The sequence below is a fragment of the Typopeltis vanoorti genome, chromosome 8, assembly GCF_054136105.1.
Source record: "Typopeltis vanoorti isolate ZY-2024b chromosome 8, IOZ_Tvanoo_1.0, whole genome shotgun sequence".
NCBI lineage: Eukaryota > Metazoa > Arthropoda > Arachnida > Uropygi > Thelyphonidae > Typopeltis > Typopeltis vanoorti.
In genome coordinates, this window is record NC_143556.1 from 93599735 (window position 1) to 93623928 (window position 24194).

A 24194-nucleotide genomic window follows, 5' to 3' on the forward strand; every position below is an offset into this window, starting at 1 on the left:
CTGCAATATGTTTTAAGCCGTACAGTATTCTTTCAGTGAGTACCACCAAAATAGTAAAGAAAACGTGGTGGTAGGTTGGTGTAAAAGCAGTAAACAACTCCCGAAAACACTGAAGAGACCCAGTTAATATTGCTTAGGAAACTGTTATGCGAACTGCATTTACTGCAAACTTTGTAATGGTTGCCGAAGGCTCTTGTGAAATTACTTCTAAAGCAGGCTTCTCTTTCTTCATACAACCAAGTCGACAAGATACTTATTTACCTGTGTAGAATTTCGTAAGGCTTTGGGAGGCTATTATATCGTTTTAATAACCAGAGCGTTAACTTAAGAGGAATAAGATGCAATCCAATAGAAAACAATTCATGATTACAAAGGTGATTTTTTTCCTCAAAATCATGCGGTGAAACTGCCTACAAAGAATTCATTAGCGGTCGGTGACAAATAGTCCACTTCATTGTTAGGACACTTATAATGTCTTTGACCGAAGCAAAATCATCAGGGAACCCTTTCTTGGCAGATTCGATTCAAAGAATTGTCACGAAACTTAAACTTTCAGTTTTAAATAAATAAATTCACCAAATATTCATAACAATAAAACTTCAATTCTCGAGACTCTACACCACACTGGGGCTCCCCACCGAGGTCGAGTTTGATTTCGATTTGAAATCAATACTGAATTTAGTTTAAGAAACAGGTTAATCGACAGCAATGAAGACAAATCCAACCGCCAGCGAACATTCCTACGGTGTTCAGGCAATCAGATATGAACAGCAGCCAAAGCAAACAAATTCCTTAGCGTAATTGTAAATGATGCAATAATTGTTCAAACATATCAATTTATTTATGCTAATACAGCGGGAAAATTATATGGCATTATTTCTGCACCATTCGTTCTTATAATATTGAAAGTAACGAAAGAAATAAAATTTTGTTATGCTAATTAGTGCGTAAGATTAGTTTTCAGAAACAGCAGAAAACCTATCTCTCGGTATTTATTTTAAGGTATAATTCATCCAACACCATCGTAATGTCGCCATTTAATTATTCACTATATCTTTCCATTATTATTCTATTGGCATCTTGGCTGATTTTAGTTGTATATTATGCGCATCTCATAAGTTCAGTTGTAAACTACATATAACTGATGGGGAAAAAAGAAGAAATACACGACAGACTTTATAAATAGTTAAGACATTGTGCAAGATGCTAAAGCTTCTGAAGTATTAGTATCATGCACAATGTCATAATGCTAAAGCTTCTGAAGTGATCATCTTCCTACATGAGAACTTAACTCTATCATCTTCTTACGCGAGAACTTAATTTTAGTGAAACAAGGAATTTCACTAAAATGTGAGCATGACATTATTTTAGCAATAAATTATCTCTAAAATAAAAAAAAAAGGCTTTGCTCATTTAATTACACACACTGATTGAAATATTAATGCGATTACTCAAGTTAAAATCAACTACACTTATAAAAGTATAGTGAACAGTATTTCAGCTAAGATCTAGGAAAATATATTTAGATGGCATAAGTACAAATTTTCATTCGCTGTTTATTGATTCTACAAGTGGGTTCTATATTTCAGAATCACAAGCTGATTGCTATTAATGTGTCAATTTTCAATTAATATGTCAAAACGTGTTGAACGTTATGATTAAAAATTACTGCGCTACGCATGCGTTGTTCTGCGTATGACCAAATAAATATAGTATTAACTTTCTATTATAACATACATTTCAGTTCTCAATTCTTCAGAGTTGACTTTTTTTAACTATCCACAATTGTTTTTCTTTAAATATAGTTTTTAATTATAAAAATTTATTTTAATAAATACTGATGGGCAAATGTTACTTCATCTTCAAGAAATGCGCTATGGATGGGCCCAGGATGCGCCTGTGATGCAGCTGCAATATATTTTTTTCTTTAGTATTATCCCTCTGTCGTGATAATAAAGAAAAACGTCATTAGTAGATAAATGATCTATTTCATTATTTTAAACATTTGTAAAGATTTTTACCCTTACAACTGTTTCGTTATGTTGTGATAGGCTCTGATAATGAAAACTGAATCTTCATAAGAAATTAAAGATTTCTACATGCATTAATTCATGAAGAGTAGCATCATAACATTACATACACGTGGAATTAATGATATTTTATCACAGAAAACTGGAAACTTAAAATTTATGGATCCGAGTGTGAAATTCTTATGACAAACACTGAAAGGAGGAGGACTGACTGATGACCACAGGAAAACTGCAAGAAAGAAGAGGCAGATGACAACCGAGATATCATTTTATATGAAGGATATAAGAGAACTGACAAGCAGAAAGCCATTCAAATTATTAGAGATGTATGAATAGGAAGAAGTGGAGCACCACGCCGCCAACCTCCGGATCGAACACCGCACTTGAATGAAGGAATGGAATAATACACAGCTGCGTGTCCATTTATTACACAGGAATGAGAAATCACTGAACATCTAGAAACAAAATATGAGGAACTTCAATTTTAAAAGTACATCAGAACATTATTTTATATCGATACAGGGAGAGAGCAATGTTACGATACCACATAGGCTTTGATTATACCAATAGATAAGACGTTGCGGAAATAGTAGTTGTAGACTTCTTGTAAAATGTTATCACACTAGTTTAGCGCAATATGAAGATGTAAAAGGAGAAAAATGAAAAACATGTTTACAAAGAGAAAGCATTTTACTCGTTAAGATTTAAGTTACTTTTAAGCTATAAAAATAGGTAATGTAATGTAATGGGCAAACTGAAGTAAAAAGTTTTGCTTTCATTCAAAGCAGAATAATTTAATTAAAATTCAACTAAGAAACAAAAAAATCAACATCCGTTGAAGAAAACTCGGTCAGAAATAAGAATGTTTTCTCAAGGGTAGAGGAATTAGCAATCCAGCCTCACGCATAGAAAAAAGTGTAACAAGCACTTTATAATGATATTTGGGATTAATTAATACTTTTTCCGTCACAAAACTCATGCTATAAAACAAATGAAGAAGTCTAACCAAATTACAGAATTCTTTATAAAATAAATCCCTTTGAAAGCAAGAATTTCAATTCTTGCAAACTGTTATGTAGTATTCTTAATCCGTATTATACCATTAATACTTGTATTCATAATGAACGAAACTTAAAAAGTGAAAGATTAAAGTGATAAATAATCTACGACACCATACCAATGTTTGTAAATTTTAATCAAATTTTTTTCTTCATCACATAACGCTAGGTCCAATCGGATTAAGGCTTACCCTAATAACTAAGTATTGTTTTCGTTCTAGTGTGTTAGCTAGCATGTTTTATTCTCGTTGCCAAACCCCTCCCTTAGTTGTGGGAGTTTATCTATAGAAAGTACAAGTAATTATCCAGTTAAGATTAAACGAATCAGTTTTCAAAGACCTTTTTCTGCAACCTACCTAGTGGATTAAAGAATAGTTAACATAAAGATACAATATTAAAGTAAATACCGAAGCCATTACATACTCTGAGCGAACTGAAGTACTCACTAGCCAGTCGTATCCTTTCGTCCAACTTTTGAGTTATCAATCGCATAAAATCGGCTGAACGTTTCATAACTCGTGGAATGCTCCTGCCTTTTTCAAAGCCCAGGAAACGTGGCTTAGAACACTAGGGGAAACCATCATTACTTGCTTACCGAAGATAGTGCTGTTTCTTTTCCGAAAGAAAAAGAAAAAAAAAACAGAAATGAGCACCACCAGGGTTCAAGAAAATGTCACAGAACGCTAAGGAGTAAAGAAATGGTTTCGTATTTCCTTTTAAAATCCTTAATAATAAGAATTCGAAGTTTTTCTAAAAAATTTCCTTGCTGGGGAAAAATAAGCCATATGGGAAAGCTGTGTACTCATACATATACTAAACTACTTCGAGAGGACTTTAGTGTGTTGTCAGCGTTGCTGCCATCCCGCTGTTCTTCTCTACAAGATCCCCTGACGTTGTGATTTGATGTAAGCCTCTTGTAGGGGGAACTCGGTCGGAACGCACTAGAACGATTTCGAATGCGTAATCACGTGAATTTTATGCTTTTTGCTGTTTATGCTTAAATAAAAAGATCCGAATGAAATTCTTGTGGGATCAAAACCTATGGCGAAGTCTTCCTGAGAGTAACAATAATGATGATGCATAGCTGATGTAGAATCCGATGCTATTTCTATGAAGTTTTATTTTCTCAAAAACTGCACTAAAAAGTCCGCTTTTATCTGACTACAAAATAATAACTGGACTCCAAACAAAATTATTACTTAAAAAGCTTCTGCAGTTCTTTAGGGAGTGAGTTTTTGTCCCATCTACTAAAGTTAAGAGAAATTGGCAAAAGCGCTTCACGATGCTTCTATATAGTGATGAATAGTCTGCTTAGTACGCATGTTAAATATTACCAAAGATCCACTCAAGTTTTATATACCATTATCATACAACAGTGTAATTTAAAACTGACTGTCGCATCAATTTTATCATGATGACATTGATTCCATTCTCTAAATTTAGCGAAAATTAAATTGAATTCTAAAGCAATTCTCTGGTTAGAAAACCAAGGTATGTTTCTTCTGTTTTACTCAAAAAATAAAACAAATAGGGTAAATATCATAAGAATGCCTACATTTTTCCAATCTGATCCTGTCTCGAGTCTTTTCAGCATTAGTGAAAATGGTTCGCAGAATTATGATGTTCCAAATATGGGGTATTGCCTTATTTTCAGACTCACTCTGTGCTAATTGATGACGCCATTAAATGTGATGCAGTCAAGAATGACTCGTGTCGTATTTCACACTTTATATGAATTAAATATGTGTATCTGTTATCTTTTCGGTCTATTTGTAAAGTAGAAATAGTTTGAATTCAACATCCACATTAAGAACAAGAAACAAATATAAATTGAAAACCATATTTTTATATTTAGTGTGAAAACTCAATAAACAGGAACATAATTAAAATGATAATTAAAACAAAATAAATTTTTATCCTTCTTGGAAAGAAAGAAGAATCTCTCAGTGATATTTTATCATTTATAAGCAATGCACCGAAAGTATTTCTATTTTAAAACAGCATTTTCAAGACTGTTTATTACACTACGATCACTTCAATAGGACATGTATCATTAGAGATGAATTGCTGACCACGAATAAGTCAGTTTATTTTACGAAAAAGCAAAAATCTGTCAGATTTCTAAAAGTAAGGATTTCTCCATACAAGACAGAACACTAAAATATTTGATTAGCATTTTCTATTGTTAATACTTGCACATTAACGAAGCACGCTAGTGCCATTAGCAAGGAAAAGTTTTGACACTGGAAATAACAGATTTCATCTTCTTCCGTTATAATATTTCGCCAGCGCGAACAAGGAATCATTTCGAATAAATAATGTAGATTGTTTCTTGTGTTACATTTTGGTGTTTGCTATTTTCCATAAATTTGGATGCTGAAACTTGTCGACAACATAATTAGTCGCTGGACGTACTCCAAAACTGGGGCTGCGGTGCAAGCCGTCATCAGAAAACTGTGGAGCGAATTACTTCCTTAATGGCACAGCATCGCTCCGCTTCTAACAGAAGGCTCTGTCATGTATGTCAGTCTAATGGGTCGTTATTTAGCACGCGTTAGACCATGCATTTCTCATAGCGACTGATTAAACAAAATGCACAGAGATTATTGTGTGTGCGTGCATGCATTTGTTTGCCAAACAGACACCATTTCGATACTGTCATATTTTTATTGATGGAATAAACAATCACTCTAAGTTTAATTGGCTCTTTATAGAACTTCCAGCGTGGAAAATGGTACCAACAGCGTTTATTCAAACTGATATAATAACGCTCAGTGACCAAGTTATCATTAAAAGCGCCCAAATATGAAAATTATAAATTAGACCGTTATGTCCTACGAGATTGCAGTTGACACTTAAGGAAGTGGAAAAGAGAATACGAGGTAATTTAATGTGCTGCTTTTTTTTAGATACTCTTAATTTAACATTTTTAATATGTCGATAGAATAGATTTTTTTTCTTTGTTTGAACAAAGACAGTTTCAAGTTTCCATTCAAATCATATGGATAACAAGCAAGTGAAAAGAACGAAACGCTATGAACATACGGTGCTCTTTTATATCACTAGTGATGAAGAGGCAATGACACAGCTTTTATCCGATGAGAGGAGACAAACTTTAAAGTCTAAAATGCAGACATCCGTTTCACTTTAACGGTACTTCTCAGTAGTCCTGGACATAACATCCTTACCTGGTCTTAATGAAGATGAATATTTAAGATGAATATTATATACCGGGTGTAGAAGATGAATTTCATCTACTACACCCCGTAGTAGATGAAATTCATCGCCACTTGCTTACTAGAGGCTTGAATAACCGAAGGTAGAATTAGACTCCAAAATTTCAACAAGCGATATAATAGACGTTATCAGTCATATATTGCATGATTCATATATATTATTACAAGATATAAAACGACTATATCGCCGATTGACTTATGTAGTTGCTGGTTAAGTTCAGCGTAACAAAATTGTAGATAGAATCCGTTTTCCTACATACTATTTACTTCTCAAAGATCCTTTTTATACCTTGAATGATCCCCAAACTCTTATCATAATGTATATAATATGCAAAGATTTATCTATACTTAAATAATAAAAACATTTCTTTATTTCTTTTGATTGGCATTGAGATATTTGCGAGAATTCCCCAGTTATATGGTTGCGGTTCGCAACCATATAACTTGGGAAGGAGTGTCCCAGGTTCGATTTCTGTCGAAGACGTGAGGAATTTGAGGATCTTCCTCAGCCATAGCCAAGTTAGCCGGTCTTGGACGCGGGCAGTAGGGTTTTTCCGCCAGTTTATCTGGCGTTTTTCATGCCGCAAGCAGGCAAACAGGCCCCGTGAACACACACGGATCTACAGCCATAAATACTTAACCCCCCCATGAGGGGGCTCAACTCGCCCCAGTAGGGACGGGGGAGAAAAAGGGAGGAAACTCCATACGAATAAATAAATAAAATTTGCGAGAAACAAATTTGTATATAAAGTATGCATAATATTTAAGTAACTAAGATGAATATAGCAACTGTGTGAACAGTGGATGGCAAAATTGCGAATTAATTAATCTTGTTCATTTTTTGTTTAAAGAATGGCATTATTTTATTTTACAGTTAATGGGGAGGATTTCACAAAGTTAATTACTTGATTAACTTTAAATTAAATTAAATTTATTAAATTATTAATGATCGATACTGTCGAATTATATTAATATAATACTATCTCGTTATCAACATAAAAGTGACATATTTGACTTCTGAGAGTAGATAGTGTCATTCTAAGGCAAAATTTATAGACAGGAAATAGATAGTTTTGGTGGTCTGAGAACACCGGTCGCGCGTCTCTCTCTCTCTCTCTCTCTCTCTCTCTCTCTCTCTCTCTCACACACACACACACACAACAGCAAAAATGCAAAGATAGTTTTAAACTAAGAGCTACAAAAAATGTATTAATTGATTTAGAACTAGGGCTAAAGCCACAAGCCATAGCATTCCCCTCAGACTATTTTTCTAAGAAAAAAACAAAACGAAATGCTGAGATTACCGAACTGCCCGAAGTCTTCCAAATATTTGGAAAGCTTAAATATGAAAACTTAAACTAACGTGAAATAATAAGCCAAAAAGCTATTTTACCGGCGACATAAGTTAAGTTTAAGGGAGATGGTAAATCCCATATTATTGTACAGCCGGGTAGGAAAGGAAACTCGGATCGAAATCCATCGAATCCTAGAGTTTCATGCCTAAAAAACTATCGGCGAGCCCAAGTGTAAGTAATCACTTGGGAAGTACAGCACCAGGGCAACTCGGAGCAAAGGTGTTTAAGGGAGATGGTAAATCCCGTATTAAACACCTTTGCTCCGTTTCCCTGGTCTTGTACTTCCCAAGTGATTACTTACACTTGGACTCACCGATAGTTTTTCGGCATGAAACTCTAGGATTCGATGGATTTCGATCCGAGTTTTTCGTACCCGGCTGTACAATAAAATGGGATTTACCATCTCCCTTAAACTTAACGCGAAATAAGTTTATTAGCTGCAAAACATTCGCCTACGTATAATAGGCATCCTCAGTACATTGAAAATGGAACACAATATAAAATTGCAATTAAAGAATCATTTTAAAAAGCGCCACTATAATATGACAACAGACGGTCAATAAAAATTCTCAATTATTTAAAAAGTATAATAATAAATTAATTAGGAATTTGCATAAAATGATATGGTAATATTTTCCATAAAGAGGAAACCGAAGATCATCAGATCTGTATAAGTTAGGCCAGGTGTAGAAAGGTCTCACAACTCTATTATTATCTTACTTACAACAGCAATTTACTTCTATGTAAAAGCTTAGTTTTTTCCAAACATTTTAATCGAGGTGGAATTCTGCTAGGCCAGACTGTTCATCTATGATATGTAGGTGAAACTTTTACAGCTAATAAATTTATTTCACATAAGTTTAAGTTTCCATCTTTAATTTTTCTAAGTATGTCAACTTACGTAGCAACAAGAAGCCTTAATATCACAATGTGTTAACAAACTACGGAAAGCTAACAAGAAATCTACATCATCCACTCTTTCGTGCACACCAAATAGAATCTAGATGGAATAAGATTGAACTTCGATTACTATGAAAAATTCCAGAAAAAGAAGAAAAATTCAAACGATTCAAACGATTCAAGCATCCATAATAGAGCAGGAGGAAGTTTTTTTTTGACCAAATGTAAATTTTTACTAATCCAAAGAGGAATCAACAGCAAGCGTAAGAAACCTATTCGATTTTCTTGCTAGATTGAATATATGGCGCGCGCACACGCACACACAGTGTGCGTGAGTGTGTGCTTCCGTGCCTTCCGCTCAGACAACCAGAATTCAATTTTACTACATCACAACCAGCTGCGTAAGATAAGCCCATCAAAAGAATTCAAAATGTATGAGACAAAAATGTATATTTTATAAAAACAATATAGCTTTATTAATGTTAGGTTCATTATAATGAACTTACAAGAAACATTTTACGTTCCTTAACTAGTGTATAATTTTGTGGGTACTGTTTATCGTATAATTCATTACCTTATATTCCAAACGATTGTAGCTTTACCCTTGTAAAGTAATATAATAACAATGACAGTTATTTCTTCTTTCTTCTCTCACCATCGTTTAGTTTATCCGATAATCATCTTAAACAGATATGTCAGTTATTGATGTTCAGAATAGGCATTAGTAATTCTTCCTTATCATGTAAACAAGTTGAGAAAAGGACAGCAACTAATAACTAACATTTCTACAGAACTGACATTCAAATTTGAACTGCTAACTAAATAATAATAATGATGATAATAATAATAATAATAATAATAATAATAATAATAATAATAATATTATTATTATTATTATTATTATTGTTATTATTATTATTATTAATTCATATTTTATTTTGCTTTTTTTATTGTATGGTACATCTCTTTGTATTTCTGAAAACATAAGCTCTCCTATGTATTCGGAACTATATTGGAAATGAAAATGCACCATCTCATATTACAGCTTATTAAACATTTGTTGTGTGAGTTATTCTAAGGATCGAACTCGAGGAGATAATCATAACAAATGATTAAGTTATTTAAACAGAATGTAAAAAAAATATAAAATGCCTGCATGAGAAACGACATATACATACAGCGCTTCCGCATTCATCTGATTTCCATTCTCCGCAGCAGCGGTGCAGTGCATTCACTAAATAATACAGATCGAATTACTCAGTCTTTTATGATTCTGTATAATGACATTAATTCATCATATTGAACGTCTAGCAAACTAGATCGAGTGAAAAATATAAGCATGGTTTACCTACTTCCTGCACAAAAAAAAAAGAGAGGAAGTGTAATTGACTTTGGTATTTAAATCCACGCTCCAAAATATTCACATTTTCTGGACATCAAGATCTTTTATATGTGTACTGATCGCAGCTGACAATTTTATTTTATTTTTAAAAGTCAATCCTATGTTGAAGAGGTTTTTAAAATATATAGCACATTTAGTTCTATCGATGCACATAAAAGTACAGTGTGGAGTCTATTGATATTCTTTATGAACAGCTAGAGACTGCGGTTTTTCGATGAACGTTACGTGAAGAAGGTCTAGTGAATAGAGCTCGAGCTGGTACGTAGTTGAAATGTAGTTTAATTGTATTTTGAAATTAAACTGTGATGCTGATCACTGGCTTTTTTTATATCTTAGAGGAACATATTGAAATGAAGGATACTAGTCTATAAACAAGTTGGGAGACATACATACAGCGCGCTCTTTTCGCCTTCTTTTTAGTATTTTTCCAGGAGATTAAATCACTCTCTTTTCTGTATACCATAATAATATAATTTGAGCTTGCAAAGATTTAAGGAAGTGCTCTAACACTTCCGGCAAACACGCCCCTAAACTAATATATTTTCAGGAAGACTCGAGTAATGTAAATATGCTTTATCACCAACAAAGTTACTTGTTTGTTTTAGAATTTTTATTCAGTGAAGGTATACATTTTTTGTGTCAGTTTGCCATCCGTCGGTCTCTCTTTAAATTGCATTTCTGTTGCTCCTTTTCTTGCTAACATCTTGATCGAGAATTTCATTTTCTTAGGAATATATTACACTACCGATTTTTTTGTTCGTGACTGTCGAAGTAACACACACACATCGCAAGTGTATAATTATGCAAATACTTAAAAGTGAACACTTAAACGCTAACCCAAACAGAAGAGAATTGCAGGCAATCTTTGGCAACCGAAGATATCACGCATAATTTGTACGTTAGCAACCAATATGCGCTATACTTTCAGTAAATTATAGCGAACGTTAGAAAAAAAAAGTTCCGATGTTACCTGAAGATAAATACACCCCAGGACTTCAAAGCGCAATAGGGTTTTACTTGATTCCTAGCAGAAAACCAGTTACTATTTCGAATATCAGCTCATGGTTTGGAGGAGAGGGGAAAAAAAAGAAAGAAAGAAACAGTTACCACAGTTTGCCCGAAGACGTAGTTAATGTTTCCAGCTAATTTAATCTTCTGAGAAAATTTTCTTTAAATTGCAAATTACGTGAGAAAAAGGTAAAGTGTGAATTCTGAACTGTGGAAGAATGAGTTTGTTTATAAGGAGATTCTGTAGAATGAAAGCGAATTTCCATAAAATCGCGAAGTTTAAAACGTAACACTCACATCCTGTATTCTTGTTAAAACTATAAAAAAAAAAAAAGAACTAGAAAGAAACGTGATCTTAACCAACGGTAATCATATGAGACTGGATACATTTGGGAGAATGAAATTAAAAGATTCAAAAACTGTAGCATTATCGTGTTTAGAAACCATACTCTCGTTCCCAATTGACTACTAGAGCAGGATTTTGAAATGTCAAATCTATATGGTAGTGATTGATCATTTTTAAGTTTTTTTATTTTATTTTTATTTTTTTTTAAATTTAATTTATATTTTCAAATTTAATAAATTAATATTTAAAAACAATACTTTCAGTACTTTTACATAATGCTGAGCTAATTAGCATTATTGCAGATTTTACGCGTAAGATAGAATCCTCGAACACAATCATTCTACTCAAAAATTATCATAATATATTTTAATTCGTACAATTATTTTGAACACATTTTCATCATTTCTGCAGAAAAATAAATATTCTTTGATATTTGTTTAGGCTGAGTTTGTTTGTGAACACATTTTGAGCTGCATAAAAGTTAAAAGTCCTTTGAAATTATTTTTAATATGATGGCATTGAGTAGTCTATAATAAGAAAAAAAAAATCATGTCATTTAATCAGCTGAAATATAACGAAAAAAAATATCCCTTCCTTTAGGTAACGCTCCCTAGCGGAATCAGTCTGGGCTAAAAGCAATCCGAATGATTAATTAAGTTGGGCTACCAGAAGGAAACAAACCAACTTGAATGATTGTAAGTAACTGTTTCTGTTTAAGCAATTATTCGATACATACATAACATTTATCTCAGAACTGAGTTATATTAGTGCATATTAGTGAAACAGTAAAACTACGATACGCAGGTTGACTTTGACAACTGAATTTTTGCTACTATAGCGATTTTAACATCACTGAATGACATACCATTCCCATATTATTTGCAGCAGATATATTTCAACGACGTTATTATGGTTAAATATTGTGGGGTATTTCAAATATTGAAGATTTCAACAGTATATTCTAACAAAAGTATAATAAAGAAACATGAAAATTTATCTGGGGATTCAAAAAGAGCAAAAATAGACAAGCTAAAAAAGGAAAGTAAAGATTTAATAGAAAAAAGAAGAAACATGAACTATACCGAACTTTGCAAAACAATCAGGAAAAATATAAGAGAAGATAATAAGACATTTCAATACAAAAATGATAAGAACAGCAATAGAATATAACAACACCATAAAGAAAACAAGAAAATTTCTTGATAATGTTCCGGACTTAAAAGGCATAGTTGAATCTCTTTAAGAGGTCGTCTTGGTTTTCTTTTTCCTAGTGGTTTGTAATTTAAGGCTTGTTTTGGTAATCTTTCTGTTTTCATTCTTTCAACATGCTCCATCCATTTATGTTTATATTTTTTTAATTATTTCTATTACTGATTCCTAGTTTAATTCTTTCATAATTTCTTGTTTCTTTTGTGATCAAATAGAGTATGCTTTGCAGTTTTTCTCATAAACTTCATTTCAGATGTTATTTATCTTTCTTTGTCTTTTTGTTTTAATGTCCAGATTTCACTTTCATACAACAGGACTGGTAGGTCTAATGTATTGTATTGTATACTTTTAGTCAGGTTTGTTTTTGAACTAACCTAGGTTTAAATATAGAGTTAATTACACCCGTTATTTTTAAATATTTCGCAATTTTTAGGTTTATATCTTTTTCATTTTCATATGTAATCATACATCCTAAGTAGTTAAATGAATTTACCTGTTCTAAGATCTATTGCTATCTTAGTTCTTGCTGGATCTTGTCCTTTAAAGGCTATAGTTTTTGATTTTCTGTTTTCTAAGCTATGTTTCCCAATCATTCCAAAATCTTTGGCTAGCTCATTTAAATTTAAAATATCTTTCTGTAAGTTATCTTCAGAATTTGTAATTATTATTTGGTCATCAGCAAAAAGGAGTGTGTTTATGTTCACAATAGGAGAAAGTTTAATACCTGGATGGAAATTTTTATTCTATTTTATTATTATTTTATTTAGATAATTAAGAAAAGGAGTTGCTGAAATGGGACATCCCTGTCGGACTCCTTGGTTGATCTTTCTCGTACTTGATAGTTCATAATTTAATCGTATTTGATTATACACAGGGAGAATCTATGTCACCAAAATTATTTAAATTATTTGTTAGAGACCTTGAATATGCTATGAGAAAAGTGAACTGGCAGAACATTTTCCCAGTTCCCTGATGACATCTTTCTAATAGCAACAACCACAAAACAACTAGAATGCATGATTATTGAATTAAATAAGTCCGAATATAGGCCTACAAATAAATATGGATAAATGAAAAATAATGTATAGTGGAAATACTTTAGAACGAAAACAAATAAATAAATCAAAGACAGATTGAAGTAATGAATTCATCATTACAAACAACCATAAACTTGATAATGAAATTTCAGTTAGAGTAACAACAGGTTGGAAAGATTTTAGAGAGAGAGAGAGAGAGAGAGAGAGAGAGAGAGAGAGAGAGAGAGAGAGAGATTTAAAAGCAATTTACCAAACTGCCTAAAAAGAAATATAGAAAGATCTACAAGTGTGAACTCCCAACAATGATCTATGGTAGCGAAACCTGGAGTCTGGTAAAAACACCTAGAAAAACGGAAAACAGTATAAAGAAACATGAAATGAGTCATTTTGGTTAGAAAAAAAAAGAATAATACTTGGATAAGGAAGCAAAGAAAGGTTATGGACATTGTCTTAGTAATAAAAGGCAACAAATGGCGCTGGGCAGGTGACGTGATGAATGGACACCAAGAAGTGGTTATTGGAAACGAGGTAGATCAGTGGTAAGATGGGACGATGAGAATACAAGATGTTGTGGACATTTGTGGTGGAAAGATGCACAAGACAGGCTAAAATTGAAGAAGCATGGAGAGGCATTCATCCAGCAGTGGACTGAAGAAAGCTGTTGACGATGATGATGCGGGATTTATATAAAATTATTAAATAAAATAAATCAATATCACGGTCTAAGCTACGTTTCCCAAAAGAATAACTTGGGAAGCTATGGGAGGAACAGTTAAGAGAATGCTTTAATGCGATAAAACATTAGCTTACCAGTATTTATATTGTGACAACTTTATTGAGCGGAACAATAACGACATGTGTGTACCGAAATGAAGCCTTGCAGATGATACTGTTTCAACAAAATTTTAATCTTATTAGCAGAGTAATAGAAATGACTGCTCGAAGTGGATCACAAGGAGTCACATTGTGATGCAAAACCTCACAGTTATTATATAAATTAAGCTACATTAATATTCGGTGGTTGTTGAAGAAGTTTTTCCAAGTTTGAAAAAACACCTGGATCATCTATATCCAGAGAAACATCGCTCTAAACTCTCAATAATCTCTTTTGGAGCTAATTTAAAATAAGCACATTTAAAGTGTCGACCATACATATTTCTTCTTCTACCCCTTGTTTGAGAAGGGAGAAGAACTCATGAAAATTTACATGCTTGCTTTTTTTTCAAACTGATTAATTTCTTGCACCGTGTAAAGAATAAACTTAGCTTTAGTACCTGAAGAGGAATATTTCTTTTGATTTCGTAGGCTTCTACACTTAAATTGCATCTTCAGAAGGTCATAATGATAGTCATTCCGTCAACATGGATACAATAAGAAATTTATCTTGTTATAAGAAACTTATCATTACTAATGGACGACAGGACAATAACCTTTTTTTGGGCGAGATGTATATAAAAGGTATTGGGTATATACTTTGTATACTTTCGTTGAACGCTGCAGTAAAATTCTTCATAGATATAATAACGAAATTTATCTTGTAATTCGAGCGATTTTATTCCTTCATATTTAGAAGGAAAAGGAAGTGGTGTATGTGTATCTAAAAGGAGCTGTGGAATTTGTGGAATTATTTCCACTTAACATCAAATACGAGTACACCACTCCTTTTCTAGTTTTATAAAGCAATCTCCAATCGGAGTAGTTCTGCATAATCAGGGATTTCAGTATCCTGAAGTCTGATATGTATGATGCGAGAAATACCGATGATGATATCATAGACAATAATCTTTTGGATCGGACTGCGTAACTGAACTGTTACGAAGGAAGATTTGGACCAGTTGTTAGATAATGTAGAAGCTAGTGATTTCCAATTTTTTTCTGGGCAATTGCTTCACATAGGTACGTAGTATTATGCGCAATTAGAAATTTTATGTAATATTAACCTCGCCTATGGCTAGCATATCATAAGAGGAAAGGTCATCGCTGCAGTCGGTTGTGATTCTCTTTGCATTAAAAATAACTTATATGGATAAATTAACACGCTAATTAATTTAATAAAAATATTGTGTGTATAGTTTAACCGTAAAATTTATTTTCATCACGGAGACAGGATGCCGTTCGTCTTGCATTCCACTCGCATTATTAATGGACGATAGGACAATAACCATTTGTGGGTGAGATGTATATGAAATGTATTTGGTGTATAATTTCGTTAAATTCTGCAGTAAAATTCTTCGTAGAAACTAATTAACAAAATAACAATATTAGGTTATAATCTAAAATCAAAAATGGAACACTGCAAATGACACTAAACTACAAAGTCTGATGAAACATCCACCACTAAAACTAATAATATTCAGCAATATTAAATATATTATTTATTTTTATAAAGATTGATTTACAGTTAATTATCATTTGAAATTACGTTAATAAAATACATAGTAATACTTACCCTTATGTATAATTTTGTGTAGTTGGCTAGTTAGTATTCTTAATTCTGTATTTGAAGATTCACCAATCTGCAAAAAATAAGAAAGAAAAAAGACATAGCTAAACACTTTTCAACTGTGTATGTGCGCAAGCACTAGTAACCTAACATTTTAACAATCTTTTGTATCAATTGAACACCTTAAAATAGTGCTGATATCTCATACCTTTAATTAAATCATAAAAATCACGATCCTCTTTTAAAGACATAATATTACAAAATCTTAAACACAATACGACAAAAATGTCATTTTGACTTTTGTACCCACAGTAGTTGCTCTCAACTATGAAGAATTTTAGGCAAACTGATCTCTAGAGCTCAGCAAAAATGATTCAAAATTGTATATAATAATAAACACGTTTATAGAAGATTATTATGTAAAAATATATTTACATTTTAAGTTGTGCCTAGGTCATCTAGTACGGCGTTACAAATGTTTAATTTAGTTATTAAATGATTTATTTTCATTCCAGTTAAAATCTTATTTATTCCAGAAATTTTAATATAATCCTATGAGCAAATGCTACTTCAGAAAATGTTAAATAAACACATTTAAATCAATATTTAGGTACATCTGTCTAATAATAATGAAACTATATTAATGGCGCATTAATTTATCAATAAATGTTTTTACGAAACAATTTATTTTTCCTTAGTTTCTTATGTCAATCTTTTCAGTGTTAAATATCAAGAGACTTGGAATCCTTAAGTCGAATAACCTCTAGAATAGATTACTTTCTGTATAAGAAAGCTGGTTCTTCGACTGTGAATGAAAACGTCTGAGAGTAGAGTGCAATATTGAAACTCCCAGCTAAGTGTTGGCATAAGGCCACTTGACAGTCAATATCTGACTCCTGGCTTGTTGACACAGAAACTTAAGCACCGCATTCAAATCTCACTATAACCACAGAGACTTTGGCATTCACCCGAGAATATGGTGACCGGGAAAAAAAAGTGGGGGCGGGGATGAAAAATTCTATGCGAGTAGTAGCTTGAATGTCAACTACACCATTATTTTCGTTACATTTACAGAGAACATGCCTTACGAATTCTGTGAACGGGCATTCTTTCTGGGTAAATCAATATTTGTTCCCTATGACTTAAGAAGAAAAACTGTAAAGTAAAGAGAGGTCACAACTTAACTCCTCATGTGTATAGATTAGAAGAAAATCAGTTTTAGAAAGTAAACGAAACACTTCGCACAGTACTTGCGCTGAAATGTTTTTGTTAAATACTCTTTAACAGTGTAACATAAGTAATGAAGTGGGTGGATTCAGTAAAACAAGGTTTAAAGGTCATATCGGGAAAAAATAAACATGACGATATTCAGTATCCTGATTGAAAGCTCAAAATATAAATTTTACTTTGAATATTATTCCATCTATTCTCCCTTTCTTCATGCGATTATCTTTCCGTACTCTGTGAAAGGCACGCTTTGCTAATGGGATAGAATGAAAGAAATAAAGAAGTGTAAGTTGTTTATTTTTTTTTCCTGGGAGAATTTGCATCAAGACACAAACTTTACAAACACACCGTCGCGTTGCACTTGATGACCACTTTGTTAGGTAATCTAATAATAATGGGTAGCGTTCTCTTCTGGCTATGATAACCATCACGCACTTCGCCTTGCTATTGATCCCACAATATCACACGCGCGTATTCTTGGCATGGACTATTATTCCTACATTCCGCAGGAATACTAGCCCATGAAGGCAAGTGGCACATCCCAGCTATGGAAACATAAGATTAAGGCATCCGACAGGTCATTCGACTTCGTTCCATAAAATGTTTAATGGAGTTCCTGTAAGTCGGATGACGAGACAAGTCGAATCAGGTTCACGTTTCTTGAATGTTCATTTTCGAATCATGTCCAAGATGCGAAGAACTTTTTATAATTGCTAAAATAAAGCGCCAAAAGGCTTCAGTTCGGCGATGCAAATCTATATAAGTAACTTTCATGTTAGATCCAGCATTATTTCAAAGCAGAATGTACAGTAAAAACTATGAAAGTTTCGTAAGAATAAGTTGACTTGAGAGCTTATGGGAATACCCTCACCGGCATTCACGAGTTGCCTTAGCGCGAACTACAGATGACAGCTGTTTCGAACTGGTTGGTTCTCCTCAGAGACCAAGCAGAAACCTTAAGAGAGCAAAAACTCTCAATACTAAGGAACTCGAAGTGTCGGACAGGTGTATTTTTCGTAAGCGAAATCTCGGTCGGTGCGTAAAGTATTTACTAAAGCCTTTTGGCTCTTTATTTACTAAAATAAAGAGCCTTCAGTTCGGTGATGCAAAATTATGTTTTCTAAGTAGTCCGTGCTAAGGCAACTCATGAATGCCGGTAAGAGTATTCCCCTAAGCTCTCTGGTCAACTTATTTTTACGAAATTTTCGTAGTTTCTACATTCGGCTTTGAAATAATGCTGGATCTAATATCCATTTTACTTATATAACTTTTATAATTATTTTCGAGATAAGGTAAATTAATCGGTCTTATACGGACGTGACAAAACCTATCAGGGAAAAGGCAATCGCTTGATCTAGCATTATAGGAGAAGAGCAATAGATCTACTGAGTTACAGATAAACATATTTCAAAGAATATTTCGCTACCTCTTCTGATCTCCAATGGATTCAAAGACTCGTGATTTTTCTGCTGATTCGCAATATTCTCATTCCTGACTTTTTTTTTTTGCTTATTCCTCGTACCAAATAAGAAGACATCTCATCTGAGACATTTTTTCTTCGCATCTGCCATTAGCATTAGATATCAACAAAGGTTGTCCAAGTTCGTGTAATTTGTTAAGTGGGTTATTTTGTTGATAACTGTTCATAATTATTTGGAAACTTACAAACTACCACTGTTATTTGCGTGATCTTCAGGTACCCGCAATTGTACAGACTCAGAATCTTGTTAAATCGCAAGTTTTTAGTTATTCTTTATGTTAACCTTTTCCCCGATATCTGTGCTATCGCAAAAATCTTATTCTGGATACGGTGATGTGCCTGTAACGCCTGCTCTAATTTTTTTCTGTATGCGATGGAGGGGAGGAGGGGATAAATTGAAAATTAATGTTCAAATTTTACAGCAATGTTACTTGTAACTCTTTTTCAATCATTACTGACAATTAATATACAAAATTTAATATACAAAAATCTCTGAGGTAAAATAGAAACCCCCGGATTTTACAACCCCCTTCCTCCCACATTTTGAAGAATATCATGGATGACTGTTTATGAAATTCTTTCTTGAACATTTTGGACATTTTGTTTTTCGTAAATTGCTGTCTCATCCCTTTATTGAGGCCCATTCTGGGAAAGATTTTAATCATTTCCGCTTGTGTGGTGGATAGTAATTGAAAATAATTATAAGATTTTAAAAAAAAGCATTTACTTCTCGTATTCAGGAGCAGAATTTTTTTTTTTTCTGATCCTGCTTTTATGAGCCGGCTATAATTGCAGAGCAAAATTTATTTTAACACATTTTCTGCTTGGTAGATCACATATTTACCAATAACCCTAATCAATATTGTGATTATAATAACAGGTCGACCACAGAATACTGTTCATTTTAAAGTAGTACTTATCAAATCATCCTTCCTGGCAATTATCGGTCATTTTTACAGGCACTACGTAATCCGTTATGGGGAGAGGGAGGAAGTTATCTTCGCTATTGTGAAATAAAAACTGTGGATAAATGCAGGCGCGTCGTTTCTCATTTGTAATCTTTGTTATGTAAATAAATAAGCAAAGTAATCCTTCTTGTAGACCATAAATAAATTCTGAACGTTGCGGTATCTCGGCTCAATGAATATAAACGATTTGTTTCATATTTTAGGCATTTCGAGCGAGACTTGGTGCAAATGAAATGTGGACAATTTATACGAACACATCGCTGGACTCATTAGAAGTTGATGGGCATTGTTCAATGCAGTTTAACCTGGCGTAAAGCAACTATTGGCACTGTTACAAATATAAATCATTCCCATTTACCATTAATCAACAAATTCCTTTGCAAACGTTTAAAATGGTCCCGAATTCTAGAGTTTGTGTGGTAACTAGGAGCAGAGAGAGAGACACCCGATCATTAATTCTATAAGTCAACCGCCGTATTTATCTCGACTACGAACATTTACACATGTTTAGAGGATATTGGTTCGCTATTTAGCGAGTGATAATTAAGAGAGTGAATAGCAACATGAAATATGTAACGATGTTCATTAAAAGTTGCAAGCCGTCCGTGCTCCAAAGGATATTTGATTCCGGCCACAAATTTCGCCATTCTTAAGCATCGGTGGTAAAGTGATATATTGGCTGTTGTTGTCAACCACTCCGTACCGAGGTACAAATCACTCACGAACGACCTTAATGAACTGACTTTTCGTTTTACTATATGATAAGGAAATTCCTAATTACAGTGCGTTGACCTGGAAGCATCTTTTAAAGATGCCTTCCTCCATCCACATGCTATTAGTAAGTTCAGTGTATTCAACAATTATGTGAATAAATTTTGTCTGTTTAAAGATCGGTAATTGGAAATCTTAAATAAGGATTAAAATGTTTGCTTAGCTTAAAGTAATATTACTTTCCTTTCTCATGGAATTCTTAAATAAATCTAATTGATCAATATGCTAAACTCAGTAACAAATATAAAAACATCCACAACCTACCTTCAAAAGTATAGATATTCCTACTAAACCTTGTGTTTTCTGTAGAGCAAGAGCATCACTGATGTTATGATAAAGATCGGAATTATAACCGTATATCTGAAGCTGAAAGAAAAAGAAAATTATATATTTGAATGGAAGAATGAAACTAAAGTGTAGTAGCAGGATATTTTATTTTTAAAACAATAAATGCTGTCCACTCTGTAAGAATAATCATTTAAAAAAATAAATGAAAAATTCTCATGATCATCATGCCTGTCAAGGATTTAAGCCTAGAGTGGCCTGTTCTGGCCTTAGAAGTCATCGTTGATTCTCTTAAGAGGACGCCCTGGTTTTCTTTTGCTAATGGTTTGTAATGTAAGGCTTGTTTTGGTAATCTTTCTGTTTTCATTCTTTCAACGTGTTCTATCCATTTATGTTTATATTTTTTTAAATTTTTCTATTACTGATTCCTGGTTTAATTCTTTCAAAATTTCTTCGTTTCTTTTGTGATCAAATAGAGTATGATTTGTAGTCATAAATTGTTATTTTTAAATATTTTGCAATTTTTAGATTTATATCTTTTTCATTCTCATATGTAATCACACATCCTAGGTAGTTAAATGAATTCACCTGTTCTAAAATCTTGTTATCTATTACTATTTGACTTCTTACTGTATCTTGTCCTTTAAAGGCCAGCGTTTTTGATTTTTCTGTTGATATAAATCATTAGAAAATTCCATAATATTTGGCTATCTCATTTAAATTTAAAATCTCTTTCTGTAAGTTATCTTCAGAATTTGTAATTATTATTTTGTCATCGACAAAAAAAGGAGAGTGTTTCAGTTCACAGTAGGAGAAAGTTTAATATCTTGATGGAAATGTTTTATTCATTTTATTATTATTTCATTTAGATAAATATTAAAAAAGTTGATGAAAGGGGACATTCTTGTCGGACTCCTTGGTTTATCTCTCTTGTATATGATAGCTCATGATTTAATCTTATTTGTATTTGATTATTTTCATATATATTTATGATAGAATATTATTTGGTATTCGTATTTCTTTTAATATGCTAAATAAAATGCTTCTTTTAACATTGTCAAATGCTTTTTCAAAGTCCATAAATGCAATATGTGTTTCTAAATTGTATTCTCTTTTTTCTCTATTATTAATTTTAGACAAAACGCCGGGTCTCTACATGATCGTCCGTTTCTAAATCCATTCTTTACTTCTAAAATGAAGTTTTCAGAATATTTTATTAGTTTGTTATTTAAAATTCTGCTATATATTTTGAAACAAGAATTTAGTATACTTATACCTATATAGTTTGGGGGGTCATCTCTACTATCTTTTTTAAAGATAGGGATCAGAATTGCTTTTTTTTTTCATTCTATTTTTTTTTGGGGGGGGGGATTACTAGTTGAATAGATTTTATTTAAAAATAATAGCAGTCTTTCTTCGAACCTTATTCCTGCATATTTCTTATTGCAAAATGCAAAACTTAATGTAACAATTCTTAAAGTAAAAATTCTTAATGCATTATATGCTCCCAGACATTAGCAGAAAGTGAATTAACTGATCTAAGATACATAAAAAAAGTATATATTGTTTTAGAAATCAGTAATTTTTAAACAGAAATTGTTCCGTCTTGTTAACCAGTGTAAGCAAATATAGAAATTAGTGATAAGAGCAGAAAGATTTATTATGTTCCTATCGTAACAGTGAATCACATTGATTCATGTCATTCACCGTTTCTATTAAGATAGATCAGAAAAATGAACACGTTTCCCTTAAAGCATATCCTCTCCAGGCTATCGACAATTTCTCTCTTATTTCCACTCTTACTTTTAGTCGATTTACTCTAACAGATCTTCACTTAGGGTTCGTAATATGTTTTTATCAGAATCGCGTCATTCTACAGCGTGTGGAGACATAAAAATGGTCACGAGATGTGATAAAAATGGTCACTTTCATTTTTTCATGAAGTTTCGCTATTACTGTTATGTTACAGCACACTTTATACGCTATTATTTATAGCCACACTTACACAGCTGAAATGCGACCTTCATCTAGTGTAGAAGTGAAGTGGCTAATAAATATACAGACACTGACCACTTTTATGTGCATTTTTAACTTCGTGTCCGTGTACTCTTGTTGGAGGCTTACTGCATTAACGTTTGTAGATATGGAAGGCACATGCAAGAATATACCCCAAGGAACGCAGCTAAAAAATGCAAACCTCAGCGTCCGACATTAGTGGAAACCGCGTTAAAGAAAAATACCAGTACATTGGGAAGAACTCTGCGTTTATTTTACCCTATAATCTTTTTCTCTGCTTAAAGAGAAAGTTACGACAAAATGCGGTTTAAGAACTAGCCCATGGATCTTCAAACAAACACCTGCATACATTGAAAATGGACACCAGATTTCACTTCTCTAACAGAAGGGGGAAAATGTGACAATCACCATGGTAACATATATTGTCTAATGACGATTATCTCTATTAATAGGAGTGTTTGTTCCTTTTTGGATATGGATCCACCATAGGAACTGGTAAAACCAAACTTTGTATGACTTCTTTATCCACGGACAGGTCGAGGACCAACTGGGATTTATGTTTTGCAGATACCGGACAAAATTTATTTCTGAGTCTTGGTATTCGACTATTAATTAGTTTTATTAAGTAAAAACTTGTAAAACTAGCATTCAAAAAACACTACCCTATACTAGCCTAATAAATAATCCCTATGTTTTTCACTTTCCATTTCTCATGCAGAATACGTTCTACTTATATCAAGGAAACTGTTGAAGTAATCATTCCACATTTTTGTAAACTGAATCCCAACCTCGGTGGTTTAAAAATCTGTCTTACATTAATACCACATAATTCAAAAGATTGCTCTGGAGACCAAGCATTTGAATTTTTACAGGCACTTCAGAACTCTAATAAGGAGGATTATGATGTCACACCAGGTGATGAAGTTCATTTACTAATTGAATATATTCAGAAACGTTCGTACTACAGTAAGGTTCGAATCAACAATGTGTTGCTTGGAAACGCAAGCGATATCCACTAGGCCAAAACAGGCAACCAACCTGCTGTAAAAAGATACTGTTATAGACATAATACACTGACTTCAATTTCTTCAGCCATTCAAGAGTTTAGGCAAGAATTTCGCCGGCTGAAGAGTCTAAATAACCAATTAACTAGTCAGCAGTTATTTGTTGACCAGTGAATTGGTTCCTGACTGAATTAACTCCTGGCCAGAATAAAGGTTAGTTTAGTCAGGATTATTTTTCTGTTTCGTTATTCTTTAGGGAAAAATTTGCAGCAGATAGAATTGTACATTAAAATCTTTAATTATTTTAGTAAATATTAAACCATTTAGAGAAAAACTTCAATTCATTGTTGTTGTTGTTGCTTGCGCAACAACAATAACAACAATGAAAGCACTCTCTCACACGTATACTGTGAAAAATG

At 32.9% G+C, this 24194-nt stretch overlaps 1 protein-coding gene across 1 annotated transcript in view; it reads right to left on the reverse strand.

Annotated features, from left to right (window-relative positions):
- Positions 1-24194, reverse strand: part of LOC150104201 (putative carbonic anhydrase-like protein 2) — a 205757-nt gene that overhangs the window by 68424 nt on the left and 113139 nt on the right. Inside the window, exons 5-6 of the mRNA XM_090396428.1 lie at positions 20735-20836; positions 16031-16097 (exon numbers count right to left, since the gene is read on the reverse strand). Coding sequence (XP_090252554.1) covers positions 16031-16097; positions 20735-20836 — 169 coding nt within the window. The remainder of the gene's footprint in view (positions 1-16030; positions 16098-20734; positions 20837-24194) is intronic.